The sequence below is a fragment of the Sturnus vulgaris genome, chromosome 21 (genome assembly GCF_052056855.1).
Source record: "Sturnus vulgaris isolate bStuVul1 chromosome 21, bStuVul1.hap1, whole genome shotgun sequence".
Lineage (NCBI taxonomy): Eukaryota > Metazoa > Chordata > Aves > Passeriformes > Sturnidae > Sturnus > Sturnus vulgaris.
In genome coordinates, this window is record NC_142263.1 from 3,222,848 (window position 1) to 3,240,815 (window position 17,968).

Sequence of the window (17,968 nt, forward strand, 5' to 3'; positions counted from 1 at the left end):
AGGGCAGTGACTCAGCCGTGCCGTGGGATGCAGAGACCACGTGGCTTTGCCCACACAGGGCACAAGTGGCCCACGTGCCACGGCTGACAATGCTCAGACTGGGGTCCTAAAAAACCCAACCAGGCAGGTGGCAGGCAATCCAGGCATGGATTTGAAAGGGGGGGAAACAGGCCACTCATCTTACTGGCTCACTCCACTCCCTGCCTGGCTCCAGGAGCATTTTCTGCACCCAGCAGAGCTCTGGAGGACCCTTCCCAGGGTGCCAGGGACAGCTCACCACACGTGTGCCACCCAGCAAGCCAGGGCCAGAGCTGGGACCAGCAGAGCAGGATTCCTCAGGAGACTGCAAGGACTTACCACACTCAATTTATTATTTAAATTCTCTGTGTTTATTTAGTGGCTTGCAAAATGTGTCATCAAAAAGGCTTAGCACACGGATTTTCACCAGACATGAAGAAATCCCACTTATTGCACAGTAAATATAATTTTCTACTCTATATTAATTGCATTTAGTAGTATTTTTTCAATTTGCTTTAATATTAATAGTTCTAAGGCTCTTTCACCTTCAATTCCTTCAGCATCCTTTCCCCAAGCTAGAACAAGCCCCACATTATCCGCCAGTGCAAGATTACAGCATCCTGAAAAGCTCAAACACGAAGGAGCACACACACTCTTGCAGTAATTGTTTTCCCTTGGAGGAATCTGACCAGGAACACCTTTGTACCGGCTTTGGCTGGGATTAAGTTAATTGTCGTGGTAGACACTAAGTTTCTTTGTAGAAGGATGGTTGTGTTTTGAATTTGTAACATTGGGCGTTACGGTGTTTGTCTTCCTGAGTCACCACCAGGTGTGACGAGGCCCTGCTTTCCTGGGGATGGCTAAACACCTGCCTGATGAGGGGAATTAATGAACAAATTTCTTAATTGCTTTGATGTGCCTGCAAGCCCAATTTTCACTTCACCTATTAAGCTATTTTTATCTCAACATACAAGTTTTCTTTCTTCCAATTATCTTCCCCATCCCACAGGGAAAAAGCAAGTGGCTGTGTGGGGTTGGGCTAATCCACAAGGTATTTGTCATTCCCACTGCTCTGAACAGGCCTGAAAGTTCTTTTGCTCCAGCGTGAGACACTCATCAGCACAAAACAGGCAGTGCAGGCATCACCTTTGGAATTTTCTAACTGCTAAATAACTGTTAAAAGCACATGATGAAACACAGATCCCAGCAAGCAGCCCCTGACCAGCTGTGGATGTTTCTGGTTCACAGAGATGTGAGAATGTTTCACCTCAAATAAACGGCAAAGGGGAAGCTCACTGGGTTTATCCACAGCCATCACTCTTGGCCAAATGCATCAGGCAGCACAACCTGCACTCACCAAGAGGGTGGGTGTTGAGACCATCCCCAAAACTGCAGGGAAAACATTGTCAACCAAAGGATTGCTGAAACCTCAGCTCCTGATGGTCACTGAGGGAAGGTGAGTGGTTTGGTGCAGGACACTGTGTGTCCCTGGAAGATCTGCATGGCACGGGGTGGAGGCAGGGACTGGAATTTCTTGTTCTGTAGTCCTCCTTTGGAGAGCTTGTCCCCACTGGTCCCTCTGTTCCAGCATGGCTTTTAAGTAAACAGGAATCTGAGCCTTCTCGTGGTTAGTGTCTCTCTAAGGCTACTCTGTGTGCTCGACAGCTCACTGAAATCACCCAGAAGAAAAGAAAATAATGACTTCCCAGCTTAAGGAAACAGACACAAAGCGAGCACCCAGAGTAGGACGTGCACATGGTGCCTTCTCCTCTCTTCATCAGTTAACCACCTGTGAGAGCAAAACACAACACCAACATCCTGTGAAGGATCTGCTGAGACAAATCCAATTCCCCTTCTAGAAGAGCCTGAAGCAAAGCCCCTTCAGTCAGGAGGTTCCCCATCGTGCAGCTCTCCTGCCCCTCAGCATGCACTGCTTATCTCAGATGCCAGGGAAAGCATCGTGCTCTGGCTCAGCCCCACATTCACTCATCTACAAAGCTTTTCCCAATCTCAAAACTAGGTCTACACACAGGAGAAGAAAAAGGCTCCTACCTCACCGTGACAGCCACAGCAGTGCTCTGAAACCTGCTCCTCCTTACCACCCACTGGGCCAGCCCAGCCTCTGCACAGCCAGCACAACCAAGAGGGCTTTTCTCTTCAGCACAGACTGGTGGCTCTGAGAAACCCAAATGATTTCAAGATGCTGTGAGTTTCCCCTCCTCTCATTCCTCTACACAGGGCCTGCCTCTCTGGCTGCTGCCTCGAGGCCTGAGCCAGTTCTTGGCTCTTATATCTCCTGGACTATGTGGGCAGGTTATTTGCCCTGGGATGTTGGGCTCCTGAGAGTGCCCTTGCAGCAGTAACAACACAGACTGCAGGGCAGAGTCCTGATCCACCCTGCCACCTCCTGTGCCCTCAGGAGCTGCTCCCTTAAGCTCACTAAACCCCACGGAGCAGTCAGTGAAGGCACATGTCTGGTTTGTCAGACATGGACAACCAACTGTGATCAGCTTAAAGATTCAGATCTTGCTCTTCTACCTCAGGAGGCATCCTGAGCCTCCTGCAAGCCTCTGCCTCCTGCAGAGAGGAGAGGACATCCCACCCTTCCGCACTGCCCAGCTGGAAACAAGGGAGGAAATGGGAATAATTGAGATGAGGTCAGACAGGGGCTGGAATGGGCGAAGAGGAACAAAAGTTCGTTGCTGACCCCAGCTTTGGGACACAGTTTCCCTCCCCAGGGTGCCATGGCACAGACTGCAGTTCTCTGGGCTGTGAGGCAGCTGCTGAAGCAAGCCCTGGAGTGGAAACCACTCTTAACCAGTTCAAAACAACAATCTCTGCCTCTGGAGGGAGCATCCCACGGGTGTCACCTACCGGGGAAGAGCAACAAGGAGCACAGCAGCCTGCGAGATCTCTCCTGAGATATTCCTATTCTACAGACTGCTTGCAAGAATGAGAAGGTAAGAATTTAAGGTGATATCATAAATCTCAAGATAGAAAAAGAGATCAGGCTTTATAAAAAAGGGCTGCAGTTGCAAAGAACAGATCAGGTAAATTCCTCATGCACCGCCACAGAGAGCAAAGACCCAAAACTCACCTTGATCATCACTGCTGCCACAACCCCCAGCAGGGCCAGGACAAAGAGCCCGATTCGGGCCTTGTTGAACCGCTTCAGGAGGAAGAACTTGGCCCAGTCCACCTTCTTCTGGCTGCCAGGCGGGTACCTCATCTTGTTGGTGCTCTCCATCTTCAGGTCCTTGATGAGGCAGGCTCGGCGGTGCGAGAAGGTCTCGAAGCTGTGCTTGCCGTGGTAGGCGCCCATCCCGCTGTGCCCTGAGAGACACACACAGGCACATCACTCCTCTGCCTCAGCCAGACAAAATTCTGCCCATCTGAGGACAACTGACCCTTCCCCTGCAGCACTTCTAAGTCTCTATGATGTCCATCTGTGCTCCAAACCTCTTCTTCCTCAGCTCGTTTCCACCAGTCTGATTGAAGCTAATGGTTTTAATGCACCCTTCACATCAGGCTACACTAAATGGTTTAGTCTTTCCAAAAATACATTCAAAGGTTTTTCCCTCCTGACCCCTTTCCTAATGCACGCCCAGAAGTCATCATTATCATCAAGACCTGCTGCACGGAGACTCTTGGGCTGTAGGAGGTACAGGGATACCCAGACACAAACTGTGAGCTGTTGTTCCCTGGGACACACCATGCAGTGAGTCCCAACTCCTAAGGAGCTCCAGTAACTTACCAACACCACCAAAAGGCAAAGTTGAGAGGAAGAAATGCATAATGACATCATTTCCAGTCACACCACCACTGGAGGTTTCCGAGATTACTCTCTTGATTAACTAGGAAAAGAAAAAAAAAAAAAAACAAACAAAAAGATTAAAAACGCTCAAAGAAGAGATCAGACCATGTAACTGAGGATACTGGGAAGGGAGCTACATGTCAACAATGTTCATCTCCTCTGGCACAGCCAGCACCCACCTGCTTGTTGTTGGAGAAGACATACAGGGCAAGGGGCTTCTCCCGACGGTTGATGAACTCAATGGCTTCCTCCACACTCTTCACAGTCACAATGGGCAGCACTGGGCCAAAGATTTCCTCCTCCATCACCTTGGACTCCGGGGAAACATCCGTGAGGATGGTTGGTGCTGAGGCAAACAGGAGAATGAGACAACAGCATCAGCAGGACACAGACCTGGCCCAAGTAAGGCACAGACAAACAGACCCCAAAAACAAACCACCACCACCTCCCCTCCATAGCAGCTGCCAGGAGCACCTATGAAGCAGGAGGCCTCATCAGTCTCTCCCCCATGAGCAATTTTCTGCCCTTCCAGCAGGCTCTTGACCCTCTTGAAGTGGCGCTTGTTAATGATCCTTTCATAGTCTGGGGACGACTTCACATCTTCTCCATAGAATTCCTGACAAAAGACACAGCAGAAACAAAAGTGCTCAGCACACCTTCCAACGGCCACAGATCCAGGAAATCACACCTGGGACAACTCCACGGCACGAGGGACTCCTGCCTCACCTTCAGAGTGGCCTTGATGTTCTCCACCACCTTGCTCTGGATGGATGGGTCACACAGGATGTAGTCTGGGGCGATGCAGGTTTGCCCACAGTTCATGTACTTGCCCCACGTTATCCGCCTGTGACAAGGGAGAAGGGGACATGGTTTCTCCATGGTCAGTGCCTTCCACAACCCCCAGCCCAGCTGGCAGTCCCCTGAGCTGGGGATGCTGGCCCAGAGATCTCTCGCTGCCCCAGTGCAGAGGCCCCATCATGGGTGCAACACCCTGACCTGCAGGCGACAGCCAGGTCACAGTCCTTGTCGATGTAGCAGGGGCTCTTCCCCCCCAGCTCCAGGGTGACAGGGGTCAGATGCTTGGCAGCTGCTGCCATCACAATTTTTCCCACTGCAGTGTTGCCAGTGTAGAGGATGTGATCAAATCTCTGGGTCAGCAGCTCTGTTGTCTCAGGAACTCCTCCAGTGACCACAGGGTACAGCTCCTGCGGGGCAAACATGAGCCTGAGGGTTACCTTGATTCAGAGCACTCACCTCAAGGCAGCAGCTCTGCTGTGCATGTGGCAGAGGGCAGACTTATCTGTGGCCTACTTCATAACAGGGACAAAATATAGTGGTATCAGAGATAAACTCTGCTCCTTCCTCTGAAATGAAGTTTCATTTCCCACTTTGTGCCACACGAACTAAAAGAAATGAAGGCTGAGGCCAGGGCTGAGTGTGGCTATGGAGCTGCTCCCACACAGTAAGGATCAGAGTACATATGATTGCCAGGCTCTCCCAAGGGCTTCCTCCTTCCCCTGCTCCTGCCTCCCACCTAGAAAAGGTGCTAACTCCCCAAAGGAAACTCCACAGGGCCCTGTGCAGTGACAGCAACAGTCTGTCTCTCTGTGACACTGTGCAAGGGATGACAGAACCACCAGGCAAGAGGAGGAGAAACAACACCTCCTCCTACAAATGTGCTTCAGCAGGACATTAAAACTCAGGACAGATTGCCATGGAACACACAGTGCCCAATTACCAGGTAGAGCCAGGCACAGCCACCATCCTACACAACCTGTGCTGACCTAAGGGCATCTCCAGCACATCTCCAAAAGAGCAGCTCCTGCAGTGAGAAGTACATGCACACCTCTCCACATGGTCATGGGTGTCAAAAAGGCCGTCACACTGCAGCAGCCTTTGTGTAAGCTCATACACAAACACAGGCAGAATTTGTCAATGTACCTTTGGACTCTAACAGTAACAAACCCTTCTTGTGCCTCCTGCTTCTGTTCCTTTGAAAGGAGCAGGCAATAGATTTGGCTCGAACCTGCAGGAGCCCTTTGCAAGCAGGACAGATCAAGACAGTCATGGACTCACCTTGTCCAGGTACTGTGGGAGGAGCTCAGCCACCAGGCGAGCCGTGTTCTCGCTGACCTCTGATGGCTTCACCACCACGGCATTGCCTGCAGGGCACACCCAGCACGGACACTGAGCCCTCACATCCTCCCCCAGCTCCAGCCACGACCCCACCACGGCCAGGGCTGGGCTGGATCCCCACCTGCTGCGATGGCCCCGATCAGGGGCTGCATGACCAGCACAAAGGGGTAGTTCCAGGCCCCGATGACCAGCACCACGCCCAGGGGCTCGTAGCCGATGTAGGCCTCGTCCCTCAGGGTCAGCAGGTTCTTCTTCACGGGCTGAGGGGCTGCCCACGATGGCAGCTTCTCCATGGTCAGGGCCAGCTCCCCCAGCACGCCCAGGATCTCGTGGCTGTAGGCGTTGTGCCCACACTGAAACAACAGGGATTTTTGGGAAGGGATGGAAAAGGCACCCACCATCGCAGCCCTGCTGCTTCAAAGTGTCTGTCACTGGCAGTGACTAAGGATCCCTGGCCAAAGATGGCCAGTCTGGGTGTGTGAGGCAGAACCAAATCCTGACAGCCAGGATTGCCTTTGCAGTCCAGCCTTAGACTAACTCCTCCTGAGAAACAGTGGCAGAGACGTTCGCAGGCCCCAGTAGGAGCCAGGGACAGGGGAGACACAGTACCAAAAACCATTTAACACAGCAAAGGCAGCCCTTGGCCTTCCCACTTTCCCTTCAGGGCTGACCACTGTCCCTGCACGACTGATGGGAGAAACTCCCCGACCCAGACCTTGTTGAGATCCGCCTTGAGGGCTGCCAGGATCTCCTTCTCCTTCTCCTGCACCATCCTCTCCAGGGCCTTCAGCTGCTGGATCCTGAACTCCAGCGGGCGGCTCCGGCCCGAGTTGAAGGCAGCCCTCGCCCTCCCCACGATCTGCTGCATCTTCTCCATGGCAGCTCAGCTCTGAGGAGACACGGGTGACACCAGCTCAGCTCGGAGGGGACACGACACGACCCTCCCTCGGCCCCACAGCCCCGCTCGTCGCCCCCTCATCGCCGGCAGCCCACACGCCGCCGCTCGCCCCCAATCCCGCCGCATCTCTCCGAAGCCTTACGTAATTCCCGAGTTAGAAAAGTTTCAAAAGCAGCGCAGGGCGTTGGTGGCAGCGTGGGGATGTCACCGAGGAAGCCGGGGGCTGCTCCGCCGCCGTGCGAGCACCGCGGTACCGAGCCGGGGCACGGAGCGATGGGGACCCCCCCACACCCCCCGAGGAACCGCGGGGACCCCCGAGCCACACCGGGGCTGAGGTGACAACCGTGGCAGCGGCTGCGGCAGGGGGTTGCCAGCCGCTGGTTGTCCCCCCCGGGCAGGACCCTCCGCCCCGGGCAGCACCCGCCGCCCCCGCGGCCCCGCCGCCCACCGGGGTCACCGCAGCCGCCGCCGCCGCTTCCTCTTTCCGCTCACATGACGGAAGCGGAACGGGCGAGGCCGCCGCTCCCCCTCCCTGCCCGGTGGTCTCGGAGGGGAGAGAGGAGGACGAGAACGAGGGAGGAGCAGAGTACGGGCAGGAAGGACGCGTCCCCGCGGGTACCGGCGCTACCTTCCCCGGGGATGCTGTGCCGAGGCTCCGCAGTCCTGCGCGGGTGGCAGCGGCTCTGGCACTGCCGGGCCGGTTGTGAAACGCTGCCGGGGCGTGGGGCTGCTCTGCGGGCGGAGGGCAGAGTCCCTGCGGAGCCTTATCGGGGGAACGAGCGGGGCAGCGTAACCCTGACCTGCCCTGCCTAGGAGGGCGACAGAAGCTGCCCAGGTGCTCTTCTGGGGGAGGCAGGACGGTCAAATTATCCTTGATGCAGTCGTGGCGTGGGAAACGAGCCAGAAGAAAAAGCGCAGAGAAAGAAGCACGGGCAAGGCTGGGCACATTCCGGTTAAAAATAGACCCGCCACAACTTGTTCTAGGAAAAGCACGGGGTTTATTTAAAGATTCCGTGCTAGTTGTTACATGCTGCCTCTCGTGACACGATTTACCCAGGGCCTTTATTGCTAAAGCTCCTTGTCTGCAGCTGTACCCCATTAAACCCATGCCGGCCACACCTTGACACACAGGCTGGCACCTGGGTGCTCCTGCCCAGGTGATGGGGGCTCTGAGCACCCCTTTGTCCTGCAAAGTTTAATCCCATTTTCCCACTTCAACACGGCCTTCCGAAGCTGGGAGTGTCCTTCAGATTGTGCAGGAGCACAATTCCCCCCAAACACCAAGCTTGGCTTCTGTGGTCAGTTGGCTTCACTAACACCTCCTGGGTTATGGCTCAGCAATTTCACAAGCTGTTGCACAAATTTCAGCAGTAAACACCCTGCTGTGGAGAAGAATGACACGAGCAACTGCAACTTGTGTGCAGGAGGGCAACATGAGAAGGAAAAACAGGCTGGGCTTGACAGGGCCCTTCCAGGTGGTGTATGGAGAAAAGCTGGGTTTGCATTGAAGAAAACATGGGGGTAAGAAGCAGCAATGTTCCTCCCAGCACCATTACCTGATGCAAGTGCTCCCCCTTATCCTGTCAGCATCCTTGCAGGCACAGCAGGTTGGAGCTCTGTGCAGGCCCAAGAGAATTTAGATAAGGGATTAATGGTACTGCAATCACAGTAAAAGCCTGAGCTCTCAGCATGGAGCATTACATTGTGCCTGGGGAAATGATGCTGCAATGCACCCACCAAGGCTGGCAGCAGCAGCAGGGAGGTGGATGGATTCTCCAGAGCTTGTAAAATTCTCAGCCATCAGCCCAGAGGGTTTTCACGTCACAACAGTGCTGCTTGTACTTGGCAGCACACACTGGAAGCAAATTTCCCAGCTCCCAGTGGTCAGCAGGGATAAACCTTTGCAGAAATGAGGCAGCATCCTGGGAGAGAGTCCCTTTTGGTCCTTGTTGGGGAACATCTTTTGGCCAGTTAAGGACAGGAAACAAGGCTGAGGGCTTTTTTAGCATTGCAGGCTCTCAGCTGGGTGAGACACGTGGATTTCAGGGAAGTGTGGGATCTTGAGTGAGACAGAGGAATACCCTGTGCTCCCCACGCCTGGGAGATGGCTTTCTATTTTAATTCAATCGCTGAGAAACAATAAAGGGAGCTATTTATGGGAAAGCAGTGGAACTCCAGAGGAACTGGGAGGTGAGCAGTGCAGGGGAGGGGCTCTAATCTGTAGTTACAGCAGCAAGAGGTGTTTAATTGAGAAGCTGAGCTCAAGATTCCTCCCTCCTCCCACTCCTGGTAGCCCTCACCCCCTCTTGGAGTCAATTAAAAGCGATGAGCCAGGCTCTCGCCCTGCCCTGGGGAGCAGCCTTTTTTGCTGATCCTTACCTTATGTCCAAAGCAGAGCCTGGGGAAGGAGGACTTTGGTTTGGAAGATAAAATGTGCAGTATTTGGTTTCAAGAGTCCACCAAATAACACAGCTAATCAATAAATGTCCTTTTAGCTTGTACACCATGCTCACAGAACATCAAGTTTTCAGCTACAATCCTCAATCTCTGCTTAAATGTCTGCCCTAGTCTCAAATTCCAAGCGTTTTCTGGAAGTCACATAACCCAGCCAGATACAAAACCCAAACAGCACTCGACCATAAAAGCAGGCACAGAAGATGAACGACAGGGAGAGGTTTTTAAGGAACCTACAGGAATCAATGCAGCTCAGTTCATTTATGGCATCACTTGTTTTGAAAGCTGTGGCTGATCTCACATTAGCAAGAAGGAGATACTGTGTCACACAGAGCCCTGGTCTGTGGGCTGCATTGTGGACAGAGTTCAGGCCATGGAAAATGTGAAAGGGACACAAAGAAACAATGGGAATGATTGGCACAAGGACTGCAACAAGACTCAACAGCCCCACTGGCACCCGGTTGGCTTTCAGGCAGCGAGGAGGGGGGAGCCTGCCGTGCACAAAAGCCTATTGAAAAGGTGTTTGTCCCAAGGAGCAGTGCCAAGGCTTCCTTCAGCTGGGCTCCAGCTGACTTGGAGACCTCAGGAGAGGGGTTACCCTGATGGACTTCACTCCTCTGCAAAAAGGAGCAGCTGTGGGGCCACTGGGAAAAGCCACAGCCAGGACCATGGCTCAGGTCAGATGGGGAAGTTCACGATAAAAAGAGATTTGCCTGAAGACTTAAAAGGCATCCTGGACAGTCAAAAAATATAGTAGCAAGCAGAGCTCAGAGAAGACAAAAAAGTCAAAGAATCAAAACTTAAATTTAAAGAAAAACAAAATAGGAGAGGAAGCAGAGGAAGCAAAAAAGGAGGTGGGTCACAAGGCAGCCTATCTGAATTTCAAAGCCTTCAAGCTTTGGAAGCAGCAGGATCCAGCTTTCCCTGCTCCAGATGCAGCAGGGTGTAGCACTGAGACATGGGTGAATCACAAGTTATTGCCTCTGAACCCTGAGATGATGAGATAGTAACTTAATGTATAACTGTACAAGATAATAGCAAGAACTATGCAAAACCCAGGCAGTCCCAGGAACAGCTTCCTCCTCAAAATGTGCCTTGGCAAAACTTGTAGCATCTTAGTTGCAAATTAAATTAACAGAATTTCCTCCTGTGTGTCAGAGGAAGGGCTGAGAGTTCAACTTCTTTCTTATGGAAAGCAGCAAATGTCAGAATCAAAATGTGGTTTAGATTCCTCAGCTGACATTTTCTAAAATGGACAGAGTGGAGCAAGTGCAGAACACTCAAGGAGATGCTGGAGAGCTGAACTAGAAAAGCACATCAAATGTCTCCTTTCAAGTTCTGTCTTTCAAAGGCTGGGGAAAAAAAAGTATTTGGTAAAAACAAGCACCTGCTGTTCAGCACGGAGAGCCAAAGACAGAGGACAGCTTCAGGATCTTTGTGGAATGAGTTTATGCAGAAAGACAGGCCATGAACATTGGTCTCCTCCTCCTGAAAACAGCCAGCAAGAATAGCCCTTTTCTTCTCCTCCTGTTTGTGCAGCTGTAGCCTTGCTGGCAAGAGGGGAAGGAGAATGAGCTTGAATCCTGAAAGGAAAGAAAGAAAACCAACAAAACCCAGTGAGTTCCTGAGAAAAGCAGCCTATCTCCTAGACTTGTGCATTAAGGCTGTTGCTTTGTTCCTAGATTCAGGCTCAGACATATCATTAGCATTCCCAGCTCACCCCTTCCTCATCCTCTTTATGTGCCACTCACAAGTGGAGGGGTTTTTAAGAATAAATTGGGGAGAATTTGATAGTACAACTCAAAAATACAATATCCACACAGCAGCTAGCACAGCACACCTCAGCTGGGCAGAGGGTGCGAGCTGTGAGGTGAACAAAGCTCATTTTTTGTCAAATTTGGATAGAAATTGTAACTTCCTGCCAGCTTTTGTCAATTAGCTCTGTATATGCTGTTCTGGCAGCCCAGCAGCTCCCCTTTGCTAGAGGCAATAAATAAGCACCTTGTTGAAAGATCATACAGCTGTTACCCAGGATCCTACTTAGCATTTTTGTTTTCCAATCCAAGTTGAAAAGAAAAAAATTAAAAAAAAAAAAAAAAGAAGCAGGGTAAATTGTCTTCCTACAGCCAGGGAAAAACAAACTCAGGGACACTTTGTGCCAGAGCTATGTGATCATGAACTCAAGGATGCTGCCCCATCCTGCCCTGCTGGCAGATCCAGCTGCTGAGGGAAGCATTCAGCAACTTCTTTACCAAGGCAGGTAGAGAATTTTTCCTAAATTTAACACCTCTGGTCACAGAGACACAGCAACTCAGTTGTACCATAGAAACACTTCTAGTGTCAGTATTTATTTTTACCTTAATATACATTTATACAGGCCATAATAAAAAGGCTATTACGCAACAGTTCAGTGAGTTATTACCTAGTTCCAAGAATAATGCATGCAATTACAAAGGAGAGGTAGAAACACCGTATTAAAGACCTAAAAATACAAACATTATATAAACAAACACTTTCAAATTAACTGTTGGAATTTCATACAGATAAATAAGGTAAAAAGTACATTACTCTGTCAAAGTAAAGGAAACACATGGTTATCCCAACACTGAAACAATATTTTGATGTGTAAGCCCTGTACAACTTTGTCAAATAGTTCAGACCACTGTGTTTAAGAGGATTAAAATGATTTTGTCCTGGAGAATGGTTTATTCAAGTATTCAAGCAGTTGAGTAACAAAAAAAGTCCCAAAAATAAAATATAGGAACCATTTCCAGAGAAGCTGATCTGCCTAAACACTTTGCAAATTGCTGTCCTGATGATCTCATGGGATGCTTGAAATGACAATGCCTATAAGGCTAAATGAAGCTTCCCACCTCTCCCCCCAAATGCACACAAAATAATCCTGATTTTTCACACACTCTATATGTAGAGATTCTACATCATTTTATCAGCATCTCAAACCACAACATTATTTTCTGGTTTGTTTTTTTTTTTTTTAATCTTTTTTTTTTGCATGGTTCCTTGCAGAACCTTTCAGTTTACAGTATTTATTGTAATACTGCCCAAGAAACAAACTACAGAGAACTGTCATTACACCCCTAAAGACTGCAGGCATTAATGCACATATTGCATGCACAACAAAAGATGCAACCAAATCTATAGAAAAAGCAAACAACCAGCAACTCAACATTGCTATTACTGAGAAAGTCCAGAGCAGTAGTTACTCAAGTATTAGACAAATAGGTATAAAATGGAAAGGTTCACATGAATACAAGTTTTTTTACACAGTTTGTTTGAAAGTCTTCTAGAAGCTACATTTGAAATTCTGAAAAGAATTTTATGTACACTGAAATGAAATTCAGCCAAGTCCATTGTGCCTTCTTTCTCTAGATTTTTTTTTTTTAATATAGTTCTTCAAAAATGAATATACAGTTGCTTTAGTAAATTAGTGCAAAACAAAATATTTTGGAAGAAGATGATCAAATTGTATCCACATCAGCTGAAAACTCCCTGGGGATTTTGCACAGATGGAGAGAAATTTCTTCCATCCTCACTTTTCCCCTGGGGTAAGAGCGTGTTTGCCATCCCTTCATATGACAACCTGAGCCATGTGTACAACAGGTGAGCTCCCAGACAAGGCAGCTGAGCCCCAAAAAGCTTCAAGCAGCACTTGCACATGGTTAGGGCTTCCCAAATTCACTCAGCCACGTTTTACTGAACAGCTTAAAAACTCTTGAGGGAATCTTCTGAGGGAAATGTCTTTTTGTTTGTACCTGATGCAGAAGGATCCACACTCTAAAAACCTCACGAGGAAAAAAACAACAAACCCTGATCATTCAAGTTCAAAGCACAAGGATCAGTTTGAAATGTGAAGAGAGATTCTTTTAAATTCTGTTGCTAGGAAGGAAAAGGAGCTGCTGGATCCGTAAGGCAAGTGTACTTTTGGAATTTCTCCTCTTTGAATATGCTGCTGTTTCTTTGGTAGTCACCACAGAAATGTAAGAATCATCTTCCACATGGGGCAGAACAAGGACAACAATGAAGCTGTAGTGAAAAAAGTGCAGTATCACTGATGTGGTCCCTTATGTTCACACCATCTGGTCCTCAGGATATTCCTACTGCTCATACACAGCCACTGTGCTGTAGCAGAGTGCAGAAAGCCTTCGCTCGATGCTGGATTTATCTGCAGAGAGAGGCACAAGACAGGTGATTGATTATTTTAGAGTTATTCCACAATGAGTTAATCCCATGTAATTTTCATTATTCAGCTGAACTTACACTTGTGTACATTTTCTATATCTGCAGGGTCTTGCAGGATTTTAGTGAGTCCCTCGAGCAGCAGGGCAGCCTTGTGGTATCGATATGTGATATCTTCAGTTTGCTGGAACATCTCATCCAGAGCTGCCGACTGCACCTGCAATCAGTCAGGACACTCAGTTTCACAAACTCCCTCAGGCAAGCAGCAAAATGAAAAATTCAGAATGAATCACCTCAAAGTGTCATTAAGAAACTGATTTTCAGCTTTGATTTAGCTGACGTGTTGTTGTAGCTAAGACAACAAAATGAAGGTGGAATTAGCTGATCTGTAAGGTCCCTTCCAAACCATTCTGTGATTCTGAGAGGATGCAGCACCTGTGCTGTGGTAACTGAGAATATTCTGCACAAAAAATCTATAAAAGCACTTTTTTTATATGAACAAATATGCTCATTCTTACACCTGCACTCTCTTGTAAAGAAACAAATTAATTGTGCACAACACCACCATTATCAGGGATATATCTGGCACGTTTGCCAGAATCTTCTGTGTGACACAAGAATTCCCTCTCATCACTAAAGCTGTTAACTTTCCTTTGTGGTCACTGAAAATATTAATGCTGTTTTCTGTGAGATATGTGAGAGAAGGCAGCAATTTCTATAGTTCAGGGAAGAGGAGGGACTTACCATTTCCACAGCACAGCTGTAGATGAGTTTCTCTGCAGTTACACTGTTGATTTCATCAATGAACCTTTGCTTGTCCGAAAAGAAACGATTCAACTTTTCTGTCAATTTTTTGCACATTCCAATACAGAATTTGTATCTCTCGTTGAGGCTTTTCACAACTGGGTAAAAGGTAAGAAGAAATTAAAAAAAAAAACCCAAACAAAGCCCAAACAACAACTAAGCCTAAGTTCAGCTTTGCAAAGTAAACTTGTCTGAACTTGTAATTTTAGTGTTTATTTACTCCACTACTTCTATGACTTGATTATCTATCAAATATCAAATTTTAGTTAATGAATACCCATTTCCTAACTGTTTCTGACTGTTTACTATCAGAATTGTGCAATTGTACATATCTACAGTTCTCCTGCAGAGAAGAAAAACAAAACAAATATTGCAACTTAAACTTTCTGACTGATGTAATCAGCAAAGAAAATTCACAAGCACAGCAAATTAGATGATATTGCATCTACCTTGCTTAACAGCAGTGGATGGATTCAGTTTCCCAGATTTGACCTGTGCTTTGGCAAGATGCAGAGAAGATGCCAATAACTGGGCAGCTTTCATATACAACACCAGCTGCTCCACTTGTCTAGGAAGAAGAGGGGGGGAAAAAAAAAAGTAATTTATGCATCCAAATACCTTTTTTGAATGCATTCAAACCAGGGCCAGACATCACTTTTTAATCCCAACAGCCCACGGGACCCAGCAACAGCAGAAAAGGAAGACAGATGTTTAAAATGCAGCTCCACCCCTCCCCTCCCTTCCCCTCACAAACACTCTGTCATGGGGTGAGGGGACATCTGCTCATTTAGGAGCTGCAGCAGCAAAGACAAACTGCTTGAAATGCAGCCATTTGAAAAAGGAGCACTTATTTGTGGGGACTCTCTGACCGAGGTCAACGTCTCACCACAAGTGACTGGATGTACTTTTCATTTCCTATCCCCCTGGAATTCTCAGTTGTGAAAAGCAAACACTTTACAGAGGTTTTCTGTTGGGTTTTTATTAGTTCAGGAAGAAGGCAGGAAGTAGAACTGCCCTTTCCCACCACTTCAAATTTCTCGTATTTCACCTTGCCTTTGATTTTTTATTAGGGCTGATTGACCGTTTTTTCCAGTGAAACCAAATTTGGACATTTCTTCTCTCCTCCCAAACTCCACCTCAGTGCTTCAGTCAACAGGAAGGGATGAGGGCTCACATCTGCCAGAAGCTGGTACACGTTTCCATGCTCAGAAATGCACTGTTGCACCTCAAACCTGAACTCAACACCTTCCCCAGAAAAGTGGCAGAACAAGAAAAAAAAATCTTTTGTCTTTGCTCTTTCTGATCTGTCTTCAGTTGTTAAAAGAATAATTCCTCTAAAGATTCTCTACAGGAAATCAATCACTCCCAGCAAAAAGGGCAGAGTATCAATACATTTTTGATGTGTTGGATCTTCACTAATTCTCTGTTTGACTGCATACTCACCCCCATTCTTTGCTGAGCTGGCTGATCTGATCCACAACGATGCTCTCCTGGATCTGGTACAGTGACACAGCAGAAGTGCACAGGTCTGGGTTTCCTCCTCTCACTGCTGTCAGATCCAGAACACACTCTGTAAATGTCAGCATCATGTTTAGGTGACGCAGTGTGTCTGTGTGCTCTCTCTGTCAGAGGGAAAGATGACAGCGATTTAACCACTCTAAGCCATCAGCCACATTTAAAACTCTTGTTAATCACTTAAAGATTTCTTGGTATGTCAGTTCTGTGCTGGGATCACATTGTGGTAGAAGCAGAATTAGGGATTCCAGAACCAAATGGGCCCCTACAGATCTGAACTCGTTCTTTTCTTTGTTAATGAATTCAAGATATTGTAGCTTATACTTAAAAGACTTTCAACAAAGCCAAAGGAATTGGTACATGAAGTTCTGTGTTGATTGGTACATGGAGTTCTCTGTTGAAACCTGAGGAACTAAAGGAATGACAAGTAGGACAAATGACTTATTTTATTATCAGCAACACAAAAGTATACTTGGCACGTGTGTGAGGAGCCAGGAGGAACATTTGGCTTTTATTATGTAATAGACTTAATACCTACAAAAGAACTGATCTGCCTCACTCTAATTTACACTTGATTCTGGAATTAAATTGTGTTAAAAGGTGGCTGTTACTGAAGTTTACACTTTAGACTAAAAACTTTAATTAGAGTGAACAGCTCACCACTGCTCTGTCAGTAAAACACACAGTACACATGCAGAGTTCCTCCTCAAAAAGAAGCCTTCAAAACTGATTAAACATATCTTAGCAATGTTTATAATATTTTCATTAATAATAAAACTCTATCTCTGGGAAGAATACAGTGTACTGGTAAGCATTCATGTTATAAGAGATATTCAATAAGGACCCAAACACCTTCCAGAAAGATGTGAATGAGAAACCAGAACAGCAATCTGTCTTGAGAAATGTACACTCCAAGAATAGCATTCTGGTGAAAGACCACCCCAATTTGTGTTTTTAAAGTGTCACTCCCCCACACATTTTAAAAAATATAGGACAGTCTTCCCACAAGTAGGATTGAACATCCTTCCCTGACTGTGAAGCAGCAATGAAATGCCCAGAGGGGCTTTGTTACTGTCAGCACCCACATCCATTGGCATTCAACAGAGGCCTCTCTGGGAGGCTCTGGTGGACTAAAGCAATCATGTTCCTTTGGTTACCTATTCAAACATAATGAAATGCCAGCAAGAACTACCAGAAAGAAACTGGCAACTAGAGATACAGCAATATTTTCAAGATCTTAAACAAAAAAACCAACATGTGAGACGGTGCAGAGGAAACTACAAAGCACACGGAGCAATCCTGCTTTTCCCACATCTGTTTCAGCAACACCACACATTAGAAAACATGAAATGATTGTTTCTATACCTCCATTAAAGTTTCCTCAGGCAATTCAGGAGCTTCAAAAGTGATAAAGCCCTCTAGGCTGGGAGGGGAAGTACCATAAGGGATGTACTTCAGACTCGGAGCCGCCTCGGCCCCCGGAGGAGAGGAGCCCATATAAATACCAGGAGGAGAGCCCATATAAACACGGCCACTAGTGGAGCACAGAGACCCTCCAGAACTGTTTGATCCCACTACAAGAAAAATAACACACACATTCAGTCTGATTTAGCACTGGGGCTGTTGGGTGACAGCAAGTGACACATGAGGAGCCAGCACAGAGTGCCCCATGGAAGGCTCTCCTCACACAGCTCTGCAGAGAGTGCAAAGGCTGTGCTGTAACAACAGTGACAATTCCTAACAGATTCTGGGCTTCGTGGCTGACAAGGACTTCAGGTTGTGCTGTGGTTCACACCACTGTAACTTGAGGTCTTTGATATTTGGCAGCACAGCTGATTCTTGCCAAAATGCAGGCAGCTCCCACCCTTGGTGTGCTGTTTCTGGGACAATGCACGGCAGCAGGCAAAAATCAGAATTCTGACTTTTCCTCTCCACCTTTGCCATAGACTTCCCACTCCCAGTGAGGGAGTAAAGCTGTGTACACAGGAGTTTACTCACTGCTGGATTGTAAATCTGTGCCTCTGACCCTCTTTAGGGGGGGAAAGGCAGAAACTATCTGATATTCATCTCTACTTTCCAGAGCACTTTTACTGTGCAAGGCAGAAATTGGGCCCCAGAAGTGGGCAAGCCCA

General features: G+C 47.9%; 2 protein-coding genes across 9 annotated transcripts in view; both read right to left on the minus strand.

Moving 5' to 3' along the window:
* Positions 1–366: 366 nt before the first annotated feature.
* LOC106853416 (aldehyde dehydrogenase family 3 member A2) lies at positions 367–7,733 on the minus strand. Of its 8 annotated transcripts, none has more exons than XM_088177087.1 (12): positions 7,495–7,724; positions 6,684–6,857; positions 6,090–6,321; positions 5,909–5,994; positions 4,829–5,037; positions 4,559–4,676; positions 4,307–4,448; positions 4,012–4,178; positions 3,773–3,872; positions 3,116–3,351; positions 2,071–2,194; positions 367–1,807 (listed from the first exon to the last, which is right to left on the minus strand). In XM_088177087.1, the coding sequence occupies exons 2-11, from the start codon at positions 6,843–6,845 to the stop codon at positions 2,114–2,116; spliced, it is 1,533 nt and encodes a 510-aa protein (XP_088033213.1). In that variant the 5' UTR covers positions 6,846–6,857; positions 7,495–7,724; the 3' UTR covers positions 367–1,807; positions 2,071–2,113. The 8 variants fall into 8 exon arrangements, with proteins under 8 accessions (XP_088033213.1, XP_088033211.1, XP_088033212.1 ...); XM_088177085.1 differs by having other exon boundaries at positions 7,315–7,510; XM_088177086.1 differs by lacking the exon at positions 7,495–7,724 and adding an exon at positions 7,009–7,272.
* A 3,902-nt stretch (positions 7,734–11,635) lies between these two features.
* ULK2 (unc-51 like autophagy activating kinase 2) overlaps positions 11,636–17,968 on the minus strand; it is a 35,758-nt gene continuing 29,425 nt past the window's right edge. Inside the window, exons 23-28 of the mRNA XM_014876517.2 lie at positions 17,202–17,410; positions 15,765–15,943; positions 14,771–14,889; positions 14,262–14,419; positions 13,599–13,734; positions 11,636–13,503 (exon numbers count right to left, since the gene is read on the minus strand). Of these exons, the coding sequence (XP_014732003.1) occupies positions 13,436–13,503; positions 13,599–13,734; positions 14,262–14,419; positions 14,771–14,889; positions 15,765–15,943; positions 17,202–17,410 (869 nt within the window). The 3' untranslated portion in view covers positions 11,636–13,435. The remainder of the gene's footprint in view (positions 13,504–13,598; positions 13,735–14,261; positions 14,420–14,770; positions 14,890–15,764; positions 15,944–17,201; positions 17,411–17,968) is intronic.

Excerpts from the sequence above, each read along its gene's own strand:
- LOC106853416 (XM_088177087.1), bottom strand. The coding sequence starts at position 6,845 with ATGGAGAAGATGCAGCAGATCGTGGGGAGGGCGAGGGCTGCCTTCAAC. Across the intron at positions 4,179-4,306 it reads TGAGGCCTCCTGCTTCATAG|CACCAACCATCCTCACGGAT; the intron begins GTGCTCCTGGCA and ends TGTTTGCCTCAG. Across the intron at positions 3,873-4,011 it reads TCTTCTCCAACAACAAGCAG|TTAATCAAGAGAGTAATCTC; the intron begins GTGGGTGCTGGC and ends TTCTTTTCCTAG.